Here is an 18,808-nt window from a genome sequence, read left to right as displayed (position 1 = left end):
CATAGGATGGAAAGGACAGGAGATGGAGTGCATGTGGTGTGTATCCTCCCTGACAGCCAGTGAGTGGTCCCAGAGTGTGATCATCCCGCGCAAGGTCGAGGGGAGTTTGTTAGACTCGTCCATCCATCAGCCTCAGCGCCAGGCTTTCTGCATGTGTGTGTGTGTGTGTGTGTGTGGACAGCCAGTGAGTGGTCCCAGAGTGTGATCATCCCGCGCAAGGTCGAGGGGAGTTTGTTAGACTCGTCCATCCATCAGCCTCAGCGCCAGGCTTTATGCATGTGTGTGTGTGTGTGTGTGTGTGTGTGTGTGTGTGTGTGTGTGTGTGTGTGTGTGTTTGCATCTTGAGCGTCTGCATATTTGAGTCGGTGCTGGACGGACACTGACGCCCGCTCAAGCACCCAGACTGTGACGGGGGGGGCCTCTAGGGTGCTCCAGGGGCTATCTGTGTCTGCCTCCGCCTGTCTCTGACGCCCGGGTGGAGACAATTCGATGAGATATGAGGTTAATCCCAGACACTGACCTCACACTCTCAACATGCACTTTAATTCACCCTTAATAGGACAAATAGACGTGATGTTTATTAGCTTAAACAGAAACTCCCCGATTTCCTGTTTAAAACGTGAACCTGAGCTGTTTTGGCCTAAGAGATTAGTTGCAGGGGGGGAAAGCGTGGGAATCGGTGGACCCTGCCATTTTTAAGAGGGGTTATAAGGCGAAGAAATAGTGCACTGGCATGCTTTGCACCAAAACATGCCAGTGGATCCAACAGCTTTCAAAAATAATCATAATCAAAATTATTACAAGCACGTAAATGCCTCCAGGAGCGTATCAAGGGACTTTAGGGCCCCCGGCCAAAGAGTCCACCCCCCTAATAAACATATAGCCTTCAAACCACAAAGCTTTTGGCAGAAAGCTAGTGGCTTGGGGCTCGGTCGGGGGTTTCCAATTGGGGTGTCGTGGAAGTCTCGTCCACATGGAGTTAGTGTGCTGAGGCGAGTGTGTTACCCTGCTGGTGAGGGGCTGCAACTGCAAGGCAGTCCGCCCCATTCAGCCCCCCCTGTAGCAACGCCCCTGCATTGCTTCTTTCTGCCTTTGTTCCTTATCATTTCCTCTCCTTGTCCTCGTTTCCTCACCCTCCCTCACTCACAGACCGGGGGGAAATAATAGCGATGTGAATAACCCCTGAAACAAACATTAGGTGATTAATGCTTCCTCTTTGCGGCTCATCCGACATGTGAGGATTGTTTCTGACCTGCGATGTGTTGTGTGTCTTTCCTCAGAACCCACCACGCCGGCCGAAACGGTCACGCCAACTCTGCCTCCCAACACCGAGACCACCACCGTCCCCATCACGACGACAGGTGAGAGGGTTTTACATGAAAGCAGGAGAAGTGCAGGACGGATGAGCGCTATTAGGAGGCTGTGAAAGGAAAGATGAAAGCCTCTGTGTGAATCCCTCTTTATCTGAAATGACTGTGATTTCTCCTGTGCACTTTGGCTCTTGCTCTTACGCTGCCTTTTCCCTCCTTCCTCGACAGCGGCCACCTCTTCTTCATCAGACAGCGTGTGCGACTTTGACCACGGCCTGTGTGGGTGGACCCACGACCCCAACGCCCCTCTCTTCTGGTCCCTGCACAGCCATGGTGAGTCTCCCAGCACGAGTCACCAGCATCTGTCTGGTTCTGCATCATATTTCCCATTGGAGCTGACAGACTGGGACCTGCAGGAGTCGGACGCAGCCTCTCAAATGTTGTTTCTTTCATTGCATAGGTTTCTGTGGAAGCTTTTATTTATGCGTCTGCACGCTGGGATTTCATTTGGCTCCGGAAAATTGCACGGCCACAACTGCATCAGGTTTATTTGATCAACTTCACTGGGTCTAGACTCGCCTCTGTTTTCTATAATTAAATGGAGTTGTTCTCCTTGTGCGAGCCCCTGTTTTTTTCCCAATTTGATTAAAATAATTCCTTAAATTGAAACCGGTCTAATTTAGCCGCAGCGTCGCGTCATGCCTGAGCGGGTGAAAATGAACCGGGGGAATCAGGCCCACGCCCCCTCACATGAGACACAGGCCTCTGGGAGTCCAACATCTCAACAGGAGGAGGTTAAGAACCAGTAGCTCCAATTAAGTTCGGAGCAGGAGATTCCAAAGAGGAGCCGTCCCTTTACTACCCCTCCATTACCCCGGGTGCATCCCAGTTGGGGCTGTGTAGACTTCCATCTACTAAGACACCTCCTTGAAGAAATTATTAATTTCCCCTTATACGTACCCAAGGATCAAAAGTGCAGCTTTTGGCGTGTTATGAAAAGCTACAGAAGACGTCTCCTGCTGGGCTGAGGGAGGATTTTTTTTTTTTATACAGCGCTATTTATAATGTTTCATAGGAAGGGTACGGGGATGTTATCCCAGCCTTGTTTTAAAATTCATTGGTTTTGAGCACTGCTTCTGAAAGATTCAGCGATTCTCCAGCTGGTTTGAATTGAACAAGAGGTTCAGCTTGCTCCCCTTTCTTTTCGTTGGATGTGTGATGTCACCTGGGTTATGTTCAACTGATCTCAGCAGCAAAGGGAGACGGTTTCCTGAAGCGTGACCTATTTGGGTCAAAACCGTCTTCGACAGGAGAGGGGGGGGGCTTCAAAGCCGCGTCTTTCATCGCAGCCGGATTGGAAAGGGTTGCGTAGATTAGTCAGGTTGTGGCTTTCATGTATGGAGTATCATATCCAGCCGTTTTTTGAAACGCCACGCCGGCCTTTGATTTTGTCCCACTGATGTCAAAGGTCGGAAATCTTAGCCGACGCAGGATCATTATTCCGCCGCCATCGAATCGCCGTTTAATCCTCGATAGGATTCCTTCTCCTCACGTGACCCAGAGACTCTGATGTCCTCACCTCAAAGACCTGAGTAATGAAAGCAATCATGAAACACCGAGCTGGAAGAAGCTGCTGTTTCTTATCTGGCTTAATAAAACTCTGCTAACTAGGCTTCATGGATCGAGTCCTTGTTTGCGTCTCTCTGCAGGACGCCGCTGGGAAGTGGATTAATAACGCTCTGTTGTGCTGTGTGCGCCGAGGCTGTCTCGATTATGAGCTGTCTGGCAAACAAGAGGCAAAACAATGGGGGGGCTCGCAGCGAGGCGCCGCGCTCCGGCACGAGGCGGAGACGGCGGAAGGAGGCTCCGGTGCACGCATTAGAACAAGCGATCAAAAGGCCTCACGGTGTCACCACGTTGTGTTTCTGTCCCGCTCGTCCGGTGCCGTACGCGGGCAAGGAAAAGGGCCGAGGGACTCGCTGTCACAGGCGGCGTCTGAAGTGTCACACACAGGCAGAGCCGGGCGCATGGCGGGCAGAGGGGGGCTGTCAAGTCGGAGGAAGATTTGTCCCTCCAGATACCGCTTGTCGGAACGGCTGGAAGGACCGCACATACACACATACACACACAAACACACACACACACGTGCAATCATAGAGTGAAAGGTTATCAGCTCAGTTTCTCAATAGGTCGTGTATGGCTGTGCTAAAAAAAGCACACACCCTCACTGGATGCTACTGTTTCAGGTGAGAGGAAGAGGAGACAAAATGTGTGGTTTTACTGGGAAACAAAATATGGAAAACAAACACACAGACACACACAGACACACACACACATCTCCATGATAAAGCAGGTGATTTAATCCGCAGATTGTTGATACTGGACATCTTCCCACAGGGCCCACTTAAGAAATTCTTCACCAGACGCCTCATCGAGTTCCTCTGTCACAAACACACACACAGACACACACACACACACACACATGCATACTGTACAGCCGGCTCACCAATCTCACTCCCTCACAATGGAGTTCATGTTGGCATCCAATTTGCAAACTAAACATCCTCTGGTGTAAACAAATGGAGTGCTTTGCATTTCGTTGTTGTTGAAGTCATCTACCTGGAAGGGAATGAAGAGGAATCGGCCCCGAGGGTCTCGGCTGGAGTTGTGGTTGCGTTTCACACACAGATGACGAGCTCTCTGGCCGGACCCCATTCTTCTGAGTGTTTATGTTGGTCATATCCCCATTGTTCCCGAGCGACTATTGTGCGATGGCGTTCCTGTTAGCCACTGGTGATTAGTCAAGAAAACAGATTTGTACGTGCAGGCATGTGTTCACGTCTGGTTGTGTGTGTCGAGATTAGCGATGACGGTTGTGTGTCATGGCAGCAGCCTCCAGTCACAGTGGATATCCAGAGTTTACACAGCCTCGGTTTTATCGCCTCGAGGGCCGAATTGGAAACCCATTAAATCAAGCTCTTTTTGTTTCCACCAGCAAATTCAAGTTTAAAACAAAACTCGGCTCATTTCTGTCAATGTGCTAAAAATACTAAAACGGCACGGTTGCACATTTTGAGGACCTCCGATGTCATTTGTGTGTTTACTTTGATTTCCTGCTCTTTCTTGAGTATTGACCTCTCACCTGTCTGCCCCCCCCCCCTCCCCCCTTCTCCAGAGCTCAACAGCTATCTCTACATGGACGCCAGCCTGAAGACGGAGCAGCAGCGCGCCCGCCTCGTGAGCCCCGTGGTGGCGGCGGAGACCGGGCCCCTGTGCCTCCTCTTCTCCTACCAGCTGTGGGGCGAGGCCCAGGGCCACCTGAAGGTGCTGCTGCGGGACGCCCACAGCGAGGAGACCCTGCTCTGGACGCTCACGGACGACCAGGGCTCCCTGTGGAAGGAGGGCCGCACCATCCTGCCTCGCTCCCCGAAAGACTTCCAGGTAATAAACCCTAGTTTTTTAAAGCTGAAATAAGAACTTGAATAAAAGTTTTACTGTCTCCCCAGAAACTGAAATGTGCATTTAATGTGTCATAGTAGGTTAGAATGAGATGTATTCTTCCGAGTGCAGGAAGGCATTAGTTCTCTCTCTCTTTCACCTTAAGCCGGGGTTTGAATTCATATTGTCCCTGTTGGCTGCGTGATTGTTTGGGGATCGCTGTGCATTTGTCAGAGACATCACAAGCAGTTAATGTTCTCATAAAAAAGTCAGCCGAGGAAGCTTGCAGGGAACGGGAGGATGAGTGCGAGTAGCGCTGAGTGCAACTTTGAAATCACAGGCGCTGTATTAACTTTTTATCCACTTTCTCCTCCTCCTGCTGCCTGTCCCCATTCTCAATTTGCCTCCACCCCTCTGCTTCCCCCCCCTACCTTCATCCTGTCTTCCTCTTCCTCCCCTTCTTTTCAATCTTTCTCTCCTCCTCTTCCTCCTCCTCCTCCCTCGTAGGTTGTGATGGAGGGTTTCTTCGTGCACGGCACCAGAGGACACATCTGGATAGACAACATCCACATAAGCTCCAGCACCCCCCTGAAAGAGTGTACACGTAAGTTGCACCCACACACACACACAAACACACACCCACACACACACACACACTTTGGTGATTCACATCAATGCATTTCTAAGGACAACACTTTGACTGACAGCCAAAATCGCTGCCATCCTGGAGAATATTGAAAGATAAACAAACACACACATGCATATACACACACTTACACACACGCCCACGCCCATTTGACCCCCCCCCGCTCCGTCTGATCCTCTGTCAACACCATCGCCTCATCATCTCGCCCTCCATCAATCAAAAGCCATTCCCTCTATTTCCATGCCACCTCCTCTACTCTCAGCCTTAAGGTCCTTGAGCAGTGACACACACATGCAGTGATAAACACCCACCCACACACACACACACACACACACACACACACACACCACCCAGTTCCTCGCCCTCCCATCCCAGTTTCAGAGATGGCGTCTCTCCTCCACAGAACCCACCGAACACAGAGATGAAAGCAGGGAGGAGTGGGAGGGACAGCGTTTACTCCTTCACAAAAAACAGAAAAGAAAAGGAGAATAGGAAATCTAGGCCATAAACGCCCTGTGGGCCTCGGCGATGCTAATCTATGTTTTATGAGATTTCTCTTCTTCTCTCCTCTCCTCCATGTATCGCTCTCATTCCGCCGTCGTATTTGTAAACAGAGCTTTTCCCAGTCCGTCAAAGGGAATCATTAGAGAGGCTGTTTCCCAGGCAGGTCTTTCTGGGTGCCTGGTGTCGAGCGCAGCCTCCTTAATCTGGCTCGAGCGGGGGGGCTTTGGAGAGGGTCTTAAACAGATCAGAGGCCGAGCCGGGGGTTCAAAGCCAAAAACCTGCCGCACATCGCTTCTGACTGACGTCCTGGACCGGGACCGCGGGGGGGGGGGGAGAAATGTGTATTTGTGTGTGTGTGTTACGTCCCTGCCTGTTTGTGTTCTATCATTCATTTCTGAATTTGTGTCATGAGTCTTGAGAGAGTCGAAGTAGTGTAGCGTTTTTTGGAAAGCAGAGCCGACAGCCCCACACGCACACACCACACAACCCGCCTCCATGCTGTGGCGTTTCCTCCTTTGCCACTCCAGTGCATGCTGGGAAGTTGCTTATCGCCCGGCACAGTCGAGTCCTTCACAGCGCGCCGGCGTTCCCGCCAAAAGGCGCACGTTCCCAAGTCCGTTTCCCTTCTTTCTTTGTTTCTCACCCTAAACCCCCCTGACAAATCACATGAACACAAACATACGCTACACACACACACACAAACGCAACAGTTCTTTGTGTTCGCACTCCAGGCAATCAAAGTGAAGGTTCTGCTCTGTGCATTCGCAGCGAGCCACATGGCACCAGCCCGCGCCGCTTTATCTGGACGCCACAGATAAACAACTTGAAATGCGTGAACTTTTTGCGCACACGGACGCACACATCCGTGCCCAGTAGCCTGTGCGCTCCCCAGCGATGTCCATCTCCAATTCCCAGTCCGCGCTCTTCTTATAAACCACGTTCTACCCAAGGAGCTGCGTTTAAATGCCATAATTCAAGCGAGGTATCCGAGGAATTAACTCTTATTTCCTCAGGAGCGGTTTTGATAGTGGAGTGACATTTGTGTGACATTTGGCTGACTTTACCCTCGTGCTTCAAGTTATCTAACAGCTGCCTCTCCTCTCTCCCTTCTCTCATCCTCCTCTTCTCTCTGTGTCTGCCCGACTCTTCCCTCTCTGTCCTCGCAGAACCCTTCGCTGCGTTTCCTCCTGAAAACCCAGGTGAGTTCCACCTCGGTGTGATGTCACTTCCTCTCTGTGGTCATGCTTCCTGCTCGTTGGTTTGCACGAGCCTGCGGTTTTTTGCTTGGCGGCACTAAGCTCCCCAAAACAATCCCCCCCACCCAAAAACCCAGTACTCCCAGTGACAACACAAGAGGCTGGAGCGCCCTGTTCCTGATTAATTAAATTGCATTCATTTTTAAATGAGGGATTCATGGCATCATCAGCGGCATGTCGGCATCACCAAACGAATACTAAAGACTGAAATGATTCCCCAACACCAGGATGAGTTTCGAGTTGAGAACCAGACTCTTCCAGTAATGTGCTGTAGTTCATTAGTTTCACCTCGTCAGTCTCCGCGGACACAGAGGATGCATCTCCAAAGAGCAAACTGTGGGAGTCAGATATTTGAAAAGGGGGTTTACATATTCTCACCTCCAGGCTCTGACGCAGCCTGAAGGGTTTTAAATAACTGTTTGCCTCATGAAAAAAAGATTTAGAGCCTCCTGGGGGAGGCGACGAGATTGATGCCAGTGTTTTGGCGTCTCATAATGTCCTGCAATAAGATAAGAGCCTGGCTGTGCGAATGGGATGTGTGTGTTTGTGTGTGTGTGTTGGATTTTTCTCCTCCTCCTACGTACAAACGTGCACAAACACACACATTAACGAAGGCGCGCACATGCACACCAGCGTCCCCGGTGCAGAGCAATCGGAGGGACTGTGCCGCGGCGACCTCGGGTGTCTCTCCCCAGCTCGGCTCCGTCTAATGAGTGTGTGCAGTGTGAAGTAGAAGCAACACGCACCATTTCCCTCTGTAATTATGTGACACAGTCCAAAAATCAGGACGTATTCAGCTCCACTTCACTTTCCCCTAGTTCAACGTGACACTCCCTCACTCTCAAGTTCGGATCGGTACATGCAGGCTCTATTTCTTATTTTTTTCTCTAAGTTTCTCAATGTCTTCGGGGGCTTGTTTATTGCATAGCAGACTTGGATAATTGAGCAGAGGCTTCTTGGAAGGTGCTTAGTCGGTTCGTACCAAGAATGTGAGGAGGGGGTTCAAGCCAGGGGCAGCAGCGTACAGGATCTGTGCAGATCCAAGGAGACGGCGCTTGGCTTGAGGAAGAGAGGACTGGCCGGGAGGCTGACGCATGAGAGAAAAGGAAAACGAAAGGAGAAAAAAAAAACAAGCCAGGAACAGGGAACAGGATAAATTATGTACTCCAAACCAATCTGCCAACCCAAGCCAGCTAAATAACAAATCCCAATCCAATATCGGCTCCGAGAGAGAGCTCTGGAACATTGGATTCCCATGTGGTGTCTGACTGATTCGTGCATGGTTCTGAGGCTCTATCAAGGGGCCTGTTTGTGACTTCCTGTGCCAGTTCGGAACAGGAAGAGGAAGCTCCCTGGTTCAATGTGTGTGGGTGCTTTTATAACTAATTATTTTGGCTTTCGTTTCACACCAAGTCATTTCATTGGAGCTGTGAAAATAAACATGAATTGCATTGCATTTGATCGGATCAACCGTTGGACTGATTTCAAACCAAATCTCTTGATGATCTTGGTGTGAAAACTTGTCCTCCAACTGCAAAACAAGCTACATGAGAGGAATGGATGCATTTTAGATTTTCTTTTGGCCTTGGAGATTTATTTAATTTTTGCAACTGGCATGCTTGAGCATGCTCAAATGAGGTGCACGCCTGCTGCTCGTATGATGAAGACATAGGGATAGAAGTCAGAGAATTAAATGTAGAAAATAAACAAAGTGCCACTCCTCTCTTTTCCCGCTGGCCAATTGTTCTGTATCTCTCCACCAGGGGGAGGCGTTCCTGTGCCTCCCTTGCCCATCCACTGGTATTACATTATGGCCGCCGGAGGCGCCCTCCTTCTCCTGGCGGTGGCCATCTTGGTCAGAGCCCTCTGTTGCTGCCGACAACACCTGGCCACCAAGAAGAGCCAGCTGTCGGTGGCCTATCACAGCTCCTCGCAGTGCTTCCAGTATTCTAACTGGTCGTCCAGTATGGCCGCCCCAGGGGTGGAGCCAGTCCTGACAGTGAGACTGGACAGCCGGGACCGACACCGCACCCTCTGCTGAAGAGACGCGCTTATGGCTGCGGTCGCGTTTCGGCAGCGGAGGACGGCAACTTGTGATGTCAGTGGACGTGTGTTGTTGTGATGCCGCGAGACCGACTGGACCCGTCTGCCCTCTAGTGGACAGCTACCAGGGTGACGAGGACACAGACGTCGGCCTAAACTGCCAAGTGAAACATTTTTGCAAAGAAACACTGTGCTCTCTCTCTCTCTCTCTCTCTCTCTCTCTCTCTCTCTCTCTCTCTCTCTCTCTCTCTCTCTCCCTCTCCCTCCCTCTCTCTCCCTCTCTGTCTCTACTGGATGTAGCTTTAGTTGCTGTTTTCCTCTTCTGCTCCATGAAGGAGTTTGCTGTTGACATTTCACACTGTGCTGCTCCCGATGAGAGGACTGAAGTAAGTTATTTATCTGAGCAGCTTGTTTCGGACCATTGAGTGCCGTCTGGCTCTTCATAGCCCCAGCGGTCCTCCCGGGAATGACCCCATCGTGGACGCACACACACACACAGATATGTGTGGACTGGCAAGGGGGGGTGGGGGTCGAGCCGGTTCCGCTGTGAGAGCCAGCCGGAGCTGCCAAACCTCGGGCTGAAACAAGACCCCAGAGACGCGAGGGAGCTCTGCGGCGCTGTGAGAGGAGACGAGGAGAAAACCATTAAGAGGCGTTCATTGTGCTCGCGGTGGAGATGATCTGGCAAGCCCCCGGAAAATAAAGCTCCTGGTATCTCTGTAATAACAACAGGAGATGGCTGCGATACCAGTTGTACCAGTAGTGAGGCTGTTGGAACCGAACAAAAAAGAAAACCACCCTTCCATTGTCCTTCTTCAACAGCATGTGCACACATTGAAAAACAAAGGAATGCAAATCCATCATACTTAAAGTCCTGCATCACCAATGGAGATAACCAGCTCGTTGGATTGAGCGCCTCGTCTCCTCCTGATAAAGGCGTCAGTCGCTGATGGATGCCGCCGTCCTCAGTGTTTAGCGTTTCATCTTGATTCTCTGACGTAATAAAAGCACGTTGTTCCACTCCCTTATTTCTGCTCCATACCACCCACTCCCATTGTTCCCAGTGTCTGTAAGCTGCCCAGATGAAAGCCGAGCTGAGCCATGTTGTGTTTTTCGGTGTGAATATGTGCTTGTTGTTTTTTTTGGGGTGTGGGGATGGTGTGTGGGGGGGGGGGGGGATGTAAATAGAGACAGCTGTCTTGCCATCGCCACTTCTTCCTTGATTTATACTCCTACAAATCCCACAATGCCGCTGCACCAGCTGGAAGCCATAAGCGCCGTGTACGTGCATCCAAGACGTGATGGAAACCAGAGCCGGGCTGCAGCTATCGACGCTTCCTCCTCTTTAGTGCCATAAGGAAAAGCGTAGAACAAGACAGAGCTGACGAGCTCTTCACAAACATATCTGGGATCTAAAAGGAAAAGGATAGATTGGTGAGGAGGGGGGGGGGGGGGGGGATACAGAAATTGATCTCTTTACTCTGCGGCTCAACGGGGCGTGCTCTCCGGATCTGTCACACCAGCAGAAACCCGTCACCTCCCGAGTCCACAGCTCAGCAGAACGCGACTCAATTTAGAAGCTGCACTTTTCTCTCCGGAGTAAAAAAAACAAAAAAAACAAGGGATGTTTTTTTATTTTTTTGGCATGCTCTCGCTGTGTGCTTTTAAATCAACTTGGGATGGGGGGGGCAGGGAGGGGGGGGGGGTATTGGACGCCCTATTTCGTCCATCCCGACACCGTTGGCGCTCCGAGCCGCTATTAGTTGTGATTACTTAATGGACGTGTACCATTTATGAGGAAGGCTGCGGTCAGCACTTTTATCTCCCACGCCTCCAGCCGCACCAATCAGCCGCCAACTCGCAGTTGCCCTGGAAACAGTGCTAACAGCGCCATTGGCCGTCAGACACCTCCACATCCAGACGTGTGCCTTGCCAAGTAGCTACTCCCACTCCTGAATGCTCGCCAGGGGCAGACACACACACACACACAAAAACACACACAAAGTATAAGTACACTGGAGCTGCAGGCCTGAACTAAAGTGCTGCAGCCATCGCTACGTGGCGTCCTCTTCCACTCTTGCACACATTTACATTTTTTAAATCCACGCCGCTTTGGCCGTTTCACGAATTTCACCGAACGGAAAGCGAGAGTTCGCGACGGGCGCTACTTAAATGTCGTTATTAGTTTTTTTGTTTTTTCCTTGATCGTCTTATCCACCACTCTTAAACTTGGCCGTGACAGTGTCTAGATTTTAACGGTGATAATGATGTTGGTTTATTTTGAAGATGTTTGCATCCTTATTCACGTGGAATGAACAGTCTTATACCATCAGTATGTTATGTGATGACTGTGATTAACAGGAATGTATCATAATGATCTTTTTCTCTATTAATAAAGTCATATTTTTCTATTACTCCCAGACTGATGTGTGTATGTGTATGTAAATATGATAATAATCCAAATGTACGATATAGAAAGGCTTATTATTTTTAATAGAAGATGAATTTCTGGAATATGATATATGACAGTACTTTTGTGTAGGATTTTGCTCGATGCTTAAAATCCGTGTCACTTGTGCTTTTCCCTGACAGAACGGAAACCCAATGAATTTGGAGATGGGCGACTTTTCAGCGGCAGAGACCCTCTGGGGGGAGGTAAGCACCAACTGTCTATAAAGATATATTGTATTAATTTTAGGATACAAGTTACAATCTTTACAAAACTCGTCAAATGAACTAATTGGTTTCCTTGTCTGCGTCCTCTTCCCCTTCCTGTCCCAGTCCTGCAGTTCCCCGAGTGGAACACGGCGTCTCCGTCATCCGACCCCCCCGTCACCCGCGTCTCAGAGAAGGACAACTCGTGGCTCTACACCCTGGACCCCATCCTGGTCACCATCATCGTGATGAGCTCCCTGGGCGTGCTGCTCGGGGCGGTGTGCGCCGGCCTCCTGCTCTACTGCACCTGCTCCTACAGCGGCCTGTCGTCGCGCTCCTCCACCACCCTGGAGAACTACAACTTCGAACTGTACGACGGCCTCAAGCACAAGGTCAAACTGAACCAACAGCGCTGCTGCACCGAGGCGTGAGGGGAGGAGCCGCGAGGGGAGACGGGCCGAGAGGGCGACGCTTCGATTGTGGAAACCTCTCGCTGTTTTTCTTCATTTCCTCCAGTTTCACTTTAGCCTCAGTTTACTCCCTTGATGGTGCAGATCCCCCCACCCCCCCCCCACCCCCGGACACACGGAAAACGTGGCGTTGTTTTTTTGCGGCGAAGGAGCCAACGAAGGACTGGGGTTACCCTGTTCCATTGCGGGGGGGGGGGGGGTGTTAAGCCTCAACAAACAAATATCTACACATATCAGCTACAGTTTCCCGCTCCACCTGAAGTGAACTGTGTATCAATGCATCATAGATTTGTAAGAGGTGTGTTTTTTGCGACTGTCCGCTGCACACATGTCGTGTTGAAGAGGTGGTAGGTTAGGAACGTGCTTAGAAAGCGTCTGTTTTGCTCACATGTGAACACAGTGGCCTAGAACTTAGCTCCTTTGTGTGGCACGTTGACGTTTTCTCTCCTCTTTTTTTTGTTTTTTTTTGCGTTGCATTCCGTCCCAGACTCTGCTACCTATCAGCCTCAGTTATCCTCTTAGCTCCAGACATCCCTCTCTTTCTGTTTTAATGTTTTCGTTCTGGCCGGTTGCCAGTCCGCCACGGAAGATAAGTAGTGAGGGAAAAGAAACTGAGAAACGTGTAAGTGGTGCGGGGTCGGGATTTGAACGCATTCTTTCCAAGGCGGAGAGACGTTATTGTTAGATTTAGTTGTTGCTGGTTCCTGTCAAAGAGAAGGTCGTGTTTACATTGTGGTTAATTGTGAAAAGGTCAAGGAGCTTCGGTCGGTGCAACCTATGGATTGCTGGTATATAAAAAAAAAAAAGGAGGGAATGAGAAAGACGATGATTGACAGCGCACTAAAAACAAAATCCCCTGCCTCTCTCCTCCTCCTCCTCCTCCTCCTCCTCCTCACTCTCTCACAGGGGTAATGTTCTCTCTGGGCTCTCGCAAAGGATTGAAAACAAATGCAGAGCCAGAAAAAAAGAAAACTCTTTTAGTGAGTGAGTGAGAGAGTGAGAGAGAGAGCGCCCGGACACACGACAAGCCTTAAAAAGCAAAAACTGTTTGCGGAAAGAAAGGATCGCTGAGGCTTCACCGAGACACGAGGGATGATCTATCCCTCTCTTTCTTTATGGGGACCTCGAAAGCCATGATTTAAAGGACCTACCCCCCCCCCCCCCCCCCCCTCCCATCACCCCTGACACATGCAAACACATCACACACACACAACCCCACGGACATTTTTTGGAGTTTGGGTTTTCGAAGCAAATGGGAAAGAGTCTGGTCTTGCACTTGCTGTGAATGGACTCGTAAGCCATGAGAAGGAGAGGGTGAGAGACCCTTCCATGCACTTGCACACACACACACACACACACACACAAACACACACATTACTCCACTTGTATGTACAGATGTATATACAGAAACACACACACACACACTCTGGACGCTCTGAGAGATGCTACAAATGAAGGGAATGATGGCTGCTGCTGCTGAGAGGTTTATATTTGACACCGTGAAGAACATTGGATTCAACATGTCATCCCCTTGACCCTCTCTCTCTCACACACACACACACACACACACACACACACAAACACACACACTGACACACACAAGCTGTCCCTCTCCTCTGAGGCCCGCATCTCTGGACCCCACTGACTCTCTTCAAAGTGCCTTGGAGCCTCGGGGGGGTCCAGCTTGCCTTGACGGAGCCAGAATCGGACACAGGAACTTGACAGTGACGGTCGCAGTGCCCCCCCCCCCCCCCCCCCCAACCCCAGGAGGACCAAACTAAAGTGTAAAAGGACCGGACGCCCCCCCCCCCCCTTTCGCACTGCTCGGACTGCTGTTGTTGTTGTTGTTTTGAAAAGGGGTCTTTGTACAGAAAAAGCTCTTTTTATGATTGTTATTATAATTATTGTTGATTATTTAATAAAGGATTTATACCATACTGGGGAAGGACATACTGGTGTTTATGTTTCTGTGACACTTATTACTTTCTGTCCAGTTCTCTGCAAAACTCCACGAGAGTCGGAGCCAAACTTTCACTTTTAATTGCTTGAAGAATACACACAGGAAATCTCACACACACAAAAACTAATACTCTCTCTCGCTGTCTGTCTCACACACAAACACACACACACATACACACACATACATATAATGCTGTGTTGTCAGCCGGCTACACATGGCCTCTAATCTCCCCATGATGTCCCATTAGTCCGGACCTCTGGTGGCCCTCATTTAGGAGCTCCTACATCAAAGCTTTGAAGTGCCCGGCGTCTGAGCCACACACACAAACACACTCACACACACACACAGGCTCATACAGTACACATGCAATTACTGTGCTTCTCCTTTATACAGCTTGCTGAGTTTTCCCACCAATGGTTCCATTTATCCACATAAGCTTTCCTCACCTTCATGCAAACCCTGTTAGCGAGTGCAGCCCATGTTTTCAGATGCAGGAGGTGACATGTTCTTCTCAGGCCCTTGTTGGCGCCTGTTACAAGATGAGAAGTCCAGTTTTGTCCATGGGGGGTGGGGGGGGGGGGGTCCGATGTTAACTGTTATTATCATGACTGATAATTGGAAGCCGCAGAGTCGATATCGCATTTGTTTGCGTTTGAAGACTGATGATGGTGGCATCATAATCATAGCGGTGTTTAACACAAGTTTGAGTTGTTACCAAACGGAGCCTCCTGCTCAGGTAGGCCCATTACCAGCCGCTCAACGCTTAACGACACGTGTTGTCAGCGCACAGCGGAGACGGCGGCGGCTGTTAGCACGCTCCGGTCCGCGGCACAGCGAGCCAATTACCGCCTCTCTAAAAAAAAACACAGACTATCCCCCAGTCCGCCGGAGGAGCCCGATGCCATCTGCTCGCGGGTTTGATTGATCCCGGCAGAACAGGCACGACCACATCACACGAATGAACGCCGACAGGAAATTACCAAAGGAGCCAGATTGTCATTGTTCCATACCACCTCTTGTTTTCACAACCAGATTATTCTTAATTTCCTTCCCCCCCCTGTGAGCGTGTGTGTTACCCAAATGTTGTTTTTATAGTTTTTTTTATCAGTCTGTAACGGCACACTGCAGGGGCCCTTTCCTTCAGCCGTCAGATCAGAGGGTTCTCCTGCCTCTGAAGCCGGGGCGGCCTTCAAAGAAAGAGCGATGGCGCCCTGTAAGTCGATAGGCCAGATTGCAGAGGGAGCCCGTTTGAGGGCCACGCTACAGGAAGTGGCTGAAACACACAGCTAATTAATCTGGGGGATTATGTAATCAAGATGGCGGAGGGGGCAGGCGGGCAGCACGGCGAGGGAGGAAAGTTTGTTTGCTTTTCAAACTTAATCGGTTGACCCGTGAAATCAGCTCCTGACTTCCCCATCGTCGCATATATACATGCACACGCAGAGACTGACAGATTTTTAGACATGTTTCCCACCAAACACCCATATCCCAGTGGTCTTCCTGGGACGGGGGCCCAGATAATCTTGTCGGGCCTGCCAGCGGTTCAAAGCACCTATATGGGTCAGAGTGTGTGTGTGTGTGTGTGTGGAGGATGGAAAGGGGCTCTGTGGCAACTCGCCGGCCAATGGCGGCCCGACCCAATGACGACAAATGCCAAAGTCTTGCGTAAACACCAGGCGGACCATCACTTTCCTTCCTCCGTGACATTATCCTCTCCCTCGCCACCAGAGGATACGGCCTCTGAAAACAAATACTCGCAGGAAGTGATTGGAACGAGCAAAGATACTTTCCCCAGAAGCTCCTCGGCTCTGATATTTCCTCCTGTCGACAGATCCGGGGCCATTGTGGCACGGTGAGGCATGAAAAGACTTCTCCCCCCCCCCCGTAAAGGAGCTTTTGTTGTAGGCACGCAACATGACCAGTGGTCCTGCGTGGTGGGCCACCTGTTCGCTCCACTTGAGGTCGGAGTGTTTACGGTCACCGTTGCCCTATATAGCCCAGGAAACTTGTTATCAGGCACGGCGGGAGGCCTCCAGCGCCGGGTCCTCACCATCTGTGTGGAGCGCGGGCAGCAGAGTTTGAGAGAAGGTGTTGCGGCTCAAGTGCTCGACATCAGAGACCAAAGATAGTTCCTCAGGAAGAGAGATTCCTTTGTTCTATCAGTTGTAGATTAAATCTACTGCATCAACTATTACTTAAGTGGGTTTCATGACTTAAATGTGCTGAAATAATGAATGAATTTTAGATCTGCATGGGGTTAAATACTAGGAATGTACACTAATATATCATTTAGATGGGTTATAGGGATTAATTAAGTGAAATGTTTGATTTCAAGTGGAATAATTACAATCGAGATGATGTAAGAGTCAAAATAATGGATTTTACCCCTTAAAATGTGATAAAAATGTGTAAATATATTCTAAGAGCAGCCTTCTACAAATAGTTTCCATAGGGTAACACATTTATTTTAACATTTTACAGGAAAATACATCTAAACTGTTTTTTCAATAAATATAATTTCCCAGAGAGTCACTCAAATGTTTTCTTGTCAGAATCCTTGAACAATTAGTCAATTTAGGGAGCCAGCCAGAAATACACTTTCCTGATTACATGACCCATGGTCCACCTCACAGTTGTCAAATATTTAAAACTGTATTTCAGGACGAAGCTGTGATTCTCATGTTTGCTTTCATCACGACTCTCAAAACGCTTCAGGCCACGACGATACTGAAATGAAACGAGTTCTTAAAGTGAACCCTGAAACCTGAGAGAAAGGACGGCTAAAAATGTATCTGTCAGTCACAGGTTGGAGTAAAGGAAAGCTGTGAGTGGAGCGATGGCGCCTGACAGGCTGTCAGGAGCCGAGCAGCTTCTCAGGCAAAACAGCTTCTGTAATAATCTGCCGGATTCTGACAATTCTTTACTCCCAAGCCCGTCAAACTGATTCCGACCGAGCCGAGGTGTTATTACTCAAACAGGCGTGTGCGGATAATGGGACGCAAGACAAAAAAAGTTGTGTTTTCCTTTGAATCAATTAGCGGTGGCAAAGAAAGCGGCGGGCTTTCAAAGACGAGACAATAAACTCACGATTCACACCCCCGACCGCCGCTGTCATTAAAAATGGAGAGCGGAGAATGAGAAAAGAGAAAACCACAGAGTCTGTCGCCGTCCACAGTTTAGTTTGTGGAGTAATTGAAAAGGCCTCCTCGTAACTTTCTCTTCCAATAGGGGCTCTTTCCTTTTGTATCCCAGTGAGGCCAGAATCAAATTCAATTGCACTTCGAAAACCAGTCTGATTTTCCAAATAACTGACGGCTCTACCCATCGAAAAAAACAAAAAGATAAAGTCTCATCTGAATCGAATTAGCTCGGGGAGTAGCGTGTGTTTACGAACGCCCGCCTCATTCCCCCTTGGATGAAGTCGATGTGGGATGTTGGCAAAAAACGCAAAAAAAAAAGGTAAAGGTTTCTCTTCTCTCTTAAAAGGCTTTAATGGCTGTAATACGCACAAGGAAATATATAAGCAGACGTATATATAAGATGTCTTTGACTGAAAGATTTACCTTATGAGACCTTTTTGCATCTTTAATGTCATTTCTACACAAACGATACGATTTCCTTCATGGCATCAAAATTTGCTCCTCAGTGACTGTGCTTCTCTTTTTTATCGCTGTTTTCCTTTTGACTCTGTCTCCATGGTTTGATCATAAGCGGTGTAAGCTGTGAGGAGAAGGGATGTGGCAGAGGAAGATTATGTGCCAGTGAGGCCAGTGTGTGTCTGTGTGTGTCTGTGTGTGTGTGTGTGTGTGTGTGTGTGTGTGTGTGAGAGAGACGCCTCAAGAGGGGAGCTCTCTGTGTTTGGTTAATGTGGGATGGAGCTCAGTGCTCTGTATATATCCTAAGTCCTCTGAGTGGGCTGCTGTCGATGGTATGGGTTATGTTTTGTGCTTCGTAGGAGGAAAAAATACTGTGTGTGATTGTGTGTGTGTGAGTGTGCGACTGTAATGTGGTGACATCCTTCTCTCTGTGATCACTCTCTAGCACGACGCTCTGAGTAACTGCACCCAGGAGAAAGCGGATTTGGCCTCATTCAGCTGTGCTGAGCTCCAGTTAAACATCATTCAAACCGCCAACTTAGCAATCCCTCTCTCTTTCTCCCTATCACACACACACACACACACACACACACACACACACACACACACACACAGAGGTGCTTGTCAAATGAAGTCATGCAGGTAGATCCATGGGAAATGTGCAGAAGGTGTTTTTGAGCTTTATCTCTCCGCATTCCTGTCATTCTTCTGTGCACCTGAATTATGACATGGCAGAGGTGGGTCTCCCAGTTGCTCGGGCTCCCAGTAGTGTTAGCGCACCATCAGAAATGTTCAAGCTGTCACATAGGGAGACAAAGAGAGAAAAAGCATTGTATACAAACGGAGCAATAGCTCTGGATGTAGCCGAGCAGAGCAGAGAGGGAAGGCCCAGACTTAATTTTGTTATCAGCCTCAAGCTACAGTTATGGC

The 18,808-nt window shown here is 49.4% G+C and overlaps 1 protein-coding gene across 1 annotated transcript in view; it reads left to right on the top strand.

Annotated features, from left to right (window-relative positions):
• Positions 1 to 14,259, top strand: part of nrp2a (neuropilin 2a) — a 41,757-nt gene extending 27,498 nt beyond the window's left edge. Inside the window, 9 exon segments of the mRNA XM_062381122.1 lie at positions 1,281 to 1,361; positions 1,539 to 1,643; positions 4,486 to 4,751; positions 5,256 to 5,352; positions 7,065 to 7,097; positions 8,918 to 9,193; positions 9,312 to 9,326; positions 11,790 to 11,852; positions 11,979 to 14,259. Of these exon segments, the coding sequence (XP_062237106.1) occupies positions 1,281 to 1,361; positions 1,539 to 1,643; positions 4,486 to 4,751; positions 5,256 to 5,352; positions 7,065 to 7,097; positions 8,918 to 9,193; positions 9,312 to 9,326; positions 11,790 to 11,852; positions 11,979 to 12,283 (1,241 nt within the window). The 3' untranslated portion in view covers positions 12,284 to 14,259.
• Positions 14,260 to 18,808: the final 4,549 nt, after the last annotated feature.

Source organism: Platichthys flesus, chromosome 22, assembly GCF_949316205.1.
Source record: "Platichthys flesus chromosome 22, fPlaFle2.1, whole genome shotgun sequence".
In the NCBI taxonomy this organism is placed as follows: Eukaryota; Metazoa; Chordata; class Actinopteri; order Pleuronectiformes; family Pleuronectidae; genus Platichthys; species Platichthys flesus.
Note: the sequence above shows the minus strand (reverse complement) of the source record. Positions and strands in the feature narration are given on the sequence as shown.